The 8203-nt window shown below is 45.3% G+C and overlaps 1 protein-coding gene across 2 annotated transcripts in view; it reads left to right on the top strand.

Annotated features, from left to right (window-relative positions):
* The window catches only part of LOC106881285 (intraflagellar transport protein 140 homolog), a 33940-nt gene that overhangs the window by 10980 nt on the left and 14757 nt on the right, over window positions 1-8203 (top strand). For both annotated transcript variants that reach the window (XM_052977931.1, XM_052977930.1), the window contains 9 exons: window positions 367-512; window positions 1298-1390; window positions 2521-2631; window positions 2938-3016; window positions 3881-3972; window positions 4948-5075; window positions 5554-5671; window positions 6504-6688; window positions 7601-7805. In XM_052977931.1, the coding sequence (XP_052833891.1) occupies window positions 367-512; window positions 1298-1390; window positions 2521-2631; window positions 2938-3016; window positions 3881-3972; window positions 4948-5075; window positions 5554-5671; window positions 6504-6688; window positions 7601-7805 (1157 nt within the window). The remainder of the gene's footprint in view (window positions 1-366; window positions 513-1297; window positions 1391-2520; window positions 2632-2937; window positions 3017-3880; window positions 3973-4947; window positions 5076-5553; window positions 5672-6503; window positions 6689-7600; window positions 7806-8203) is intronic.

Here is an 8203-nt window from a genome sequence, read left to right as displayed (position 1 = left end):
GGGTTCAGTCCCACTGCATGGCACCTTGGGCAAGTGTCTTCTACTATAGCCTCGGGCCGACCAAAGCCTTGTGAGTGGATTTGGTAGACAGAAACTGAAAGAAGCCTGTCATTGTGTGGTAAGTAGCTTGCTTACGAACCACATGGTTCCGGGTTCAGTCCCACTGCATGGCACCTTGGGCAAGTGTCTTCTACTATAGCCACAGGCTGACCAAAGCCTTGTGAGTGGATTTGGTACATGGAAACTGAAAGAAGCCTGTCATTGTGTGGTAAGTAGCTTGCTTCCCAATGATGATGACAACGATGATGATGATGCTGCTGCTGCCGATACTAATTCAATAGTCCTCTTTTGCTCTCTATTTTACAGGCATGCTTGCTGGAGGGACCCAGATGGGGAACGTAGCCATGTGGTCCCGTGTCCCGTCGGCTAAGTCAACCACCAAGAAGGGCCGAGAGATGAAGTGGAAACTGCACAGTCCCAATGTGGTAGGGGCACCAGTTCGGATGCTCACGGTAAGGTTGTGACTCTACACTTTCGCATCTTCATACCACCACCACTACCATAACCATCACCACCACCATTACTACCCAAACACTCTGAAATGCTTGTATTGGAGCTTCCGGTGTGAATACCCAGCAGTACAGCACGATGTTTTAAAATTTCTGGCAGAGTGAATTGCATCAGGGTACTGTTTTACTCACAGACGGTGCCCAACTGACCCTACTGTACTGTGTTGTCAACAAAATCAAAAACAAACAATATGCATGCGCGAAATAAAAAATATCAAACAGCAACAATTTACCCATCACATCCTGTATATATTATAAAAATATTTGTGTGTGTGTGTAAAATATATATACGTGAGGGGAATGACCATGGGATTGTACCTAGGAAGTTACCCTCCGAGGCACAAGTCTGGGCAAGGTTGTTTGTGGAAGACCAGCAGTCGCCCATGCATACCAGCCGCCCCTCTCCATACCACTGATGTTATATATATATATATATATATATATATATATATATATATATACATACATCTATATATATACATACATCTATATATACATATATAGATATATATATACACGCACACACACACATATACATAAATATATTTATATATGACTGGCTCCTTTCAGTTTCCATCCGCTAAATCCTCTCACGAGACTTTTTGTCAGTCCAGCAGCCCAGGGCCAAAGTAGTCTTAAGAATCGCATTGCTTTACAATACACAACTGTTTTATGTTGTTGCAACTATTGTTGTTCTTCATGCTGGATAATGTTTTTTACCATTTCAGTGGTGCGAATCAAAGAACTTACTGTGTGTCAACACTTGGCGGTCTGTCCTCATCCTACGAGAAAGCAGCATGTGTTATCATTTGAATCATCAGGTGAGTAGATGATCCAGTGAGCAGGCCTCCAGGTGGTGGCCTCATCTTGTAGAAATAGCAATGAAATCTCTCTCAAATTCCTGTCTTTATGGTGATCCTATGTACATACATACATACATGCTTGAGAAGACCTGTTGTGTCATGTAAAACCAATATCGTAGCTGCAACCAGTGCCCCTTGACTGGCTCCTGTGGCACACAAGAAGATGGAAGAAATTCATGTTGCCACTATTGTACTTAGTAGTTGATGAAGAGATAAATGAATTAGAATCCCTTACAACACTATGACCCTAATATGTGTCATGCGGTTCTTGGAAGTGTAGTATATTCTTAGCTACAATAGCGTCAACATGAATTCTTCTATCTTCTTGCTCTGTTAAAATATTTGAGAAAAGTTATATTAATGTGTCCAACTGATTAAAATTCCATTTATTCATTTGTACAGCTGAAGATGGCACCGCATTTAAACTGATGTAATGATTGCATTGTTCAATTAAATGGAACCGCTTGAACCGGTTGTACTGTATCACTACTTGATAACCTGTTGCTTATTTTGATTATATATATATATATAATTTAGCTACCAGATCAAGCATGTTTAATGACCACATTAGCAACTCTAATCCTGAAAGGAATAAATCTTTTACCTTTCCTTGTGCGATTGATATGGTCGCAGGTAAAGACGACATCTGGGATTGAACCTAGAGCCCTAGGCCCCTGTGCACTGTTTGTCTGTATAGACTACCCTCTATAGTGAAGGTGCATGGCTCAGTGATTAGAGCGTCGAGCTTACGATCGTGAGGTTGTGAGTTCGAATCCCGGATGGGGCTGCATGTTGTGTTCTTGAGCAAGACACTTTATTTCCCGTTGCTCCAGTTAACTCAACTGTAGAAATGAGTTGCGACGTCACATGTGCCAAGCTGTATCGGCCCCTTTGCTTTTCCCTTGGATAACACTGGTGGCATGAAGAGGTGAGGCTGGTATGCATGGGCGACTGCTGGTCTTTCATAGACAACCTTGCCTGGACTTGTGTGTGCCTGGGAGGGTAACTTTCTAGGTGCAATCCCCTGGTCAGTCATGACCGAAGGGGCTCTCTCAGCCCTCTATATCTCACTTCCATTTCCTCCATAGATTGCCATGATTCAGATCAGCCCCACTACACTGTCCATTGATGCTATCGATACTGGACAACGGAAGACGTTTGAGTGTCATGTTCAGGTGAAAGGGATTTATACGACAAAGGTAAGCTGACCTGCTGCTGCTGCTGTTGTTGTTGTTGTTGCTGCTGCTGCTGTTGTTGTTGTTGTTGTTGTTGCTGCTGCTGTTGTTGTTGGTGTTGTTGTTACTGTTGCTGCTATTTAGGGGTTAATGCGCAGGATTAATATTAACACCAGGGGCTAATGTTGTTTAAGGTGTCAGCATTATTTAGGCAACTGTACTGGGTAGAGGTTAATATATTACGGAGGGGTTGATGCTATGTTGGTGTTTAACACTGTACACAAGTCAATGTGTTTAGGGGTTCAACATTTTCCATCCATTTTTTTTCAGGGAAACTTTGTGGTATGGAACGGCAAGCAGGCACATGTTTACGAATTTTCTGCAGACAACTTGGAAGTAAGAGTTTTGGGTAAGTATACAGGGGCCCCAATTTGGACCTTTTAATTACTTTTGGTGGTATAATGGTATGGCGCAGGGGTTTTCAAACTTTTTTACTTGCGGACCCCTTTATATTTCATGCCAACCTCTCCTTCATTGGACACGAAACTCGGCTTGCGAAGACCTGTTGGGGCAAGTGAATTCGAAATCGTGTTGGCACCTGTACCAGTGGAGCGCTAAGAGCACCATCCGAGCGTGATCGTTGGCAGAGCAGCTGTCTGGCTTCCGTGCCAGTGACACGTAAATAGCACCATTTGAGCGTGATCGTTACCAGCGTTGCCTTTCCGGTACTTGTGCCGGTGGCACGTGAAAAGACATTCGAGCGAGGTCGTTGCCAGTGCCACCGGACTGGCTCCTGTGCAGGTGGCACATAAAATACACCATTTTGAACGTGGCCGTTGCCAGTATCGCCTGACTGGCCTTCGTGCCGGTGGCACATAAAAGCACCCACTACACTCTCGGAGTGGTTGGCATTAGGAAGGGCATCCAGCTGTAGAATATTCCACCAATATTTCTTGCACTGGGATTTTTGTGTGTATTCAATAACAGGGGGGGTACTATATTTATTCTGGGGGGGGGTGTCTTTTTTTCCAGGTGGCATTGTCATGTTGCATAGGGCAGTAGTACTTTGGTGGCATTTTTTTAGGCAGCTGTTAAATCACGTATGATGTCTTTCAAAGAAATATGACATATTCTACATTATCAGTTGCATCTACCACCACCACAACCACAACCACAACCACAATCACCACCACTATCACAACCACCTCTGCCACCATCACTACTGTCTGCCACTCTAACATAATCTATACCTCCCACCGTTACTCAATTTCAGCCACGTTTGAAACGGATTCCGTCAACATTTGCATCTTTGAACAGAGTCTGTTGCTCCTGGAGCAGGGAACAGTGAAGGTCCGCACTTTCCAGGTAAGGGAAATGTCATTCTTGGAGTGTTGTTGTTAGTACCGTTATTGGAACATCATTAGCAGAGTGCTGTGCTGGAGTGTCGCAATTGCAGTGTTGTGCCGGACAGTTACTGGGGTGGTATGCTAGAGTGTAATTTCAGTGTTGTTACTGAAGTGTTGTGTCCATGTGTTGTTGGAGTGTCGTGTTGTAGTGTTGCACTGGAGTGTCATTAGGGTGCTGTGTTGGAGTGTTGTTGGAGTGCAATGATTAAGTATTATTGGAGTGTGGGGTCTGAGTGTTATATTGAAGTGTTGAGCTGAAGTGTTATCAGAGTGTTGAACTGGAGTGTTGTGTTGGAATGTTATTAGAGTGCTGTGTTGGAGTGTTATTGGAGTGTAGGGTCTGAGTGTTATATTGAAGTGTTGAGCTGAAGTCTTATCAGAGTGTTGAACTGGAGTGTAGGGTCTGAGTGTTATATTGAAGTGTTGAGCTGAAGTGTTATCAGAGTGTTGAACTGGAGTGTTGTGTTGGAGTGTAGGGTCTGAGTGTTATATTGAAGTGTTATCAGAGTGTTGAACTGGAGTGCCGCTGGAGTGTTGTGTTGGAATGTTGTGTTGGAGTGTTATTGGAATGTAGGGTCTGAGTGTTATATTGCTGTGTTGAGCTGAAGTGTTATCAGAGTGTTAAACTGGAGTGTTGTGTTGGAGTGTTATTAGAGTGTTGCACTGGAGTGTTATTGTGATGTTGTATTGTAGTGTTATTGAAGTGTCGCATTTAAGTGTAGAGTTTTGTGTTAGAGTGTTATTAGAGTGCTGTGCTAGAGTGTTATTGGAATGTTGTGCTGCAGTGTTATTGGAGTGCTGTACTGGAGTGTTATTGGACTATTATGTTTGAGTGTTGTACATTCTTACTGAAGTGCCATTGCAGTGTTATTGTAGTTGCCGCCGATGTTGTTGTTGTGACCCTTTCATCTGTCTGTCCCCTCTCTTTGCATAGGGCACAGTTAAGCAGTTCCTGGATTTCTCAGAGGGCGAGGGTCAGCCAGTCTGCCTGGACATCAGTGAGAACTTCCTGGTCATTGCTACTGACCGTGGGATCCTCAAACTCTTTGACCTTTCAAGACGGTATGTGTGTTTTTTTGGGGGGATTTTTTATTTCATCTTTTATCTCTCTTTCTTTTCCACTTGCTTCATTCAGTCATCGGTCTGTGGTGGTGGTGGGGATGATGGCAGTGGTGGTGGTGGTAGTGGTGGTGGTAACGATCGTGATGACGAAGTTGATGTAGATGATCATGTTCATTACCATCACCACCACCACCACCACCTCCACCATCACCACCATTATCAGCATCATCACAACCACCAACACCACCAACACCACCATTGCTACCACCACCACCTCCACTACTATCACCAATACTGCCACCACCACCACCATCATAACCCACCACCACAATTATCAGCATCATCACAACCAACACCACCACCACCAACAACAACAACATCATCATCATCATCATCACCATCACGATCACCATCATCATCACCATCATCACCACCACCATCATCATCTTCAATCTGTCTTATTTCCTCTGTGTTGCAGGAAGATCCGACCACATTCCGTGCCGAAGCCGATGTGTGAATTCATCCCTGATTTAGGCAGGATTGTGTCTGTGAAGTCAAACTGCACCGGGAGCAGAATCAGTCTCCTTTGCATGAAGGTGAGTTAACACATTGTGAGGCTACCTCATGTCTGCTGCTTATTTTGCTCTTGAAATCGCTGCTGCTGCTGTTGTTGTTGTTGTATAGCCCCGGGTCAGTCCTGATCCAGCAGATGTATGATGAAAGACATTCCATTTGTGGCCATCCCACCTTTTTATTCAAGCACAGTGTATCTAGGACTACATCATTTAATGTATAGCATAGTAATTAGTATGAGTGGGTATAGTTGTTATTTAACCCCAGGTCAACCTTGATTGAGCAGTCGTACCACCACCACCACCACCACCAATACTACCATCACCACCACCACCACAACTACTATGGCCACCACTACCACGACTAATACCACCATTACTACCATCACCACCACCACAACCACTGCCACCACCACCACCACTATCACCATCACCAATACTACCATCACCACCACCACCACAACTACCGCCACCACCACCACCATTACTACCACCACCACAACCACTGCCACCACCACCACAACTACCTCCGCTACCACCGCCACGACTACTACCACTATTACTACCACCACCACCACCACCACTACCACCACCATTACTACTACCACCACAACTACCACTGCTACCACCACCACCAATACTACCATCACCACCACCACCACCACTACTACCACCATTACTACCATCACCACCACCACCACCATTACTACTACCACCACAACTACCACTGCCACCACCACCACCACCATCATTCACAGCAACAACAACAAAACTGCTTCCATCATTCTATACCTCTCCCCGCTACTCCTAAATTCTTGATTAATTCCTCCTCCTCCCTCCTGCTCTCTCGTTACAGACTAACGAGCAGCCAGACACCAACCTGTACGTCTGGGACGTGGAGCTGGACAAAGTGTTGACCTTCAGTTTCGACTCCTCGTCCGAGATGAGCAGCGATGGCGGCGGCGACCACATTGGTGAAGAGAAGGACGACAGCAAGTCACATGGTGCAGGCGATGCGACACCAGATGGCAGCAATAACCAGTAAGTAACCATAGCAACCTCGTGGACCATCCCCTCCTCCCATCGCACCTTGTTTTCCCTTTCTCTCGTTTATTCCCCTCACAGAAATACAGTTGATGATATAGTAGGTTTAGCATTGGGGTACACTTCTGTTGGGGTGGTCGGCATTAGGAAGGGCATCCAGCTGTAGAAGCCATGCCGAAACAGATGATGGAGCCTGGTGAAGCCGGCCCCTGGCCTTCGCAGCTCCGATCAAACTGTCCGACCCATACCAGTATGGAAAGTGGACGTTAAATGATGACGACGATGATGATGACGACGACGACGACAACGACGATGATTATGATGATGCTGGTGATGACGACAACGATGATGATGATGATGATGATGACTTTTAGTTGAACATATCAGCCCCAGGACTTATTCTTTGTAAGCCTAACACTTATTCTATCGGTCTCTTTTGCTGAACCGCTAAGTGACGGGGACATAAACACACCAACATAGGTTTTCAAGCAATGGTGGGGGAATAAACACACACACACACACACACATATATATACGATGGGCTTCTTTCAGGGGTTAAACATAGAGGGGACAAACAAGGACAGACAAAGGGGTTAAGTCAATTACATCGGCCCAGTGCATAACTGGTACTTATTTAATCTACCCCGAAAGGATGAAAGGCAAAGTCGACCTCAGTGGAATTTGAACTCAGAACATAAAGACAGATGAAATACCGCTAAGCATTTCGCCCGGCGTGCTAACGTTTCTGCCAGCTCACCGCCTGTGTGGGAAGAAAGCTTCTTACCACACAGCCACCGCTGTACCTATAACCCAGCCCTGTACCTACAAGCCAGCCCTGTACCTACAAGCCACCCCTGTAAATCTTTTACTAATAAACACCATATGCTTTCTTTTCTTTCTTTGAATCAGAATTAAGGTCGTTGCAGTCTCTAAGGGCATGACAGGGAGATACCCAGTTTCACACTTCTGGGATGCAAAGGTGCCCCACCTGTTGAGCTGTGAGGCGAGGCTGATCACGGAAGACACCAACAACAAGATGCCCACCACCGGTGAAACTGAGGCAGAGGAAGAAGAGGAGGAGGAGGAGGAGGAGACAGGAGTAAACACTGAAGTGGTAAGTGAACAGCCCCTTCTGTTATTTGGGTTTGGGGTGTGGCAGACAGGGACCAGGTGTACGGAGCACAGAAAAGAGGATTTGTCTGTGGGTTGTTAATTGTGTGAGGGGACGTAAACACACCAACATCGGTTGTCAAGCGATGTTGTGGGGACAAACAGACACACAAACATATACATACACATACATATATATATAGGCGCAAGAGTGGCTGTGTGGTAAGTAGCTTGCTTACCAACTACATGCTTCCGGGTTCAGTCCCACTGCGTGGCACCTTGAGCAAGTGTCTTCTACTGTAGCCTCAGGCCGACCAAAGCCTTGTGAGTGGATTTGGTAGATGGAAACTGAAAGAAGCCCGTCGTATATATGCGTGTATATATATATATATATATATATAT

This window comes from Octopus bimaculoides, chromosome 29 (assembly GCF_001194135.2).
Source record: "Octopus bimaculoides isolate UCB-OBI-ISO-001 chromosome 29, ASM119413v2, whole genome shotgun sequence".
NCBI classification, from domain to species: domain Eukaryota; kingdom Metazoa; phylum Mollusca; class Cephalopoda; order Octopoda; family Octopodidae; genus Octopus; species Octopus bimaculoides.
This window is presented reverse-complemented; position numbering and strand designations above follow the sequence as displayed.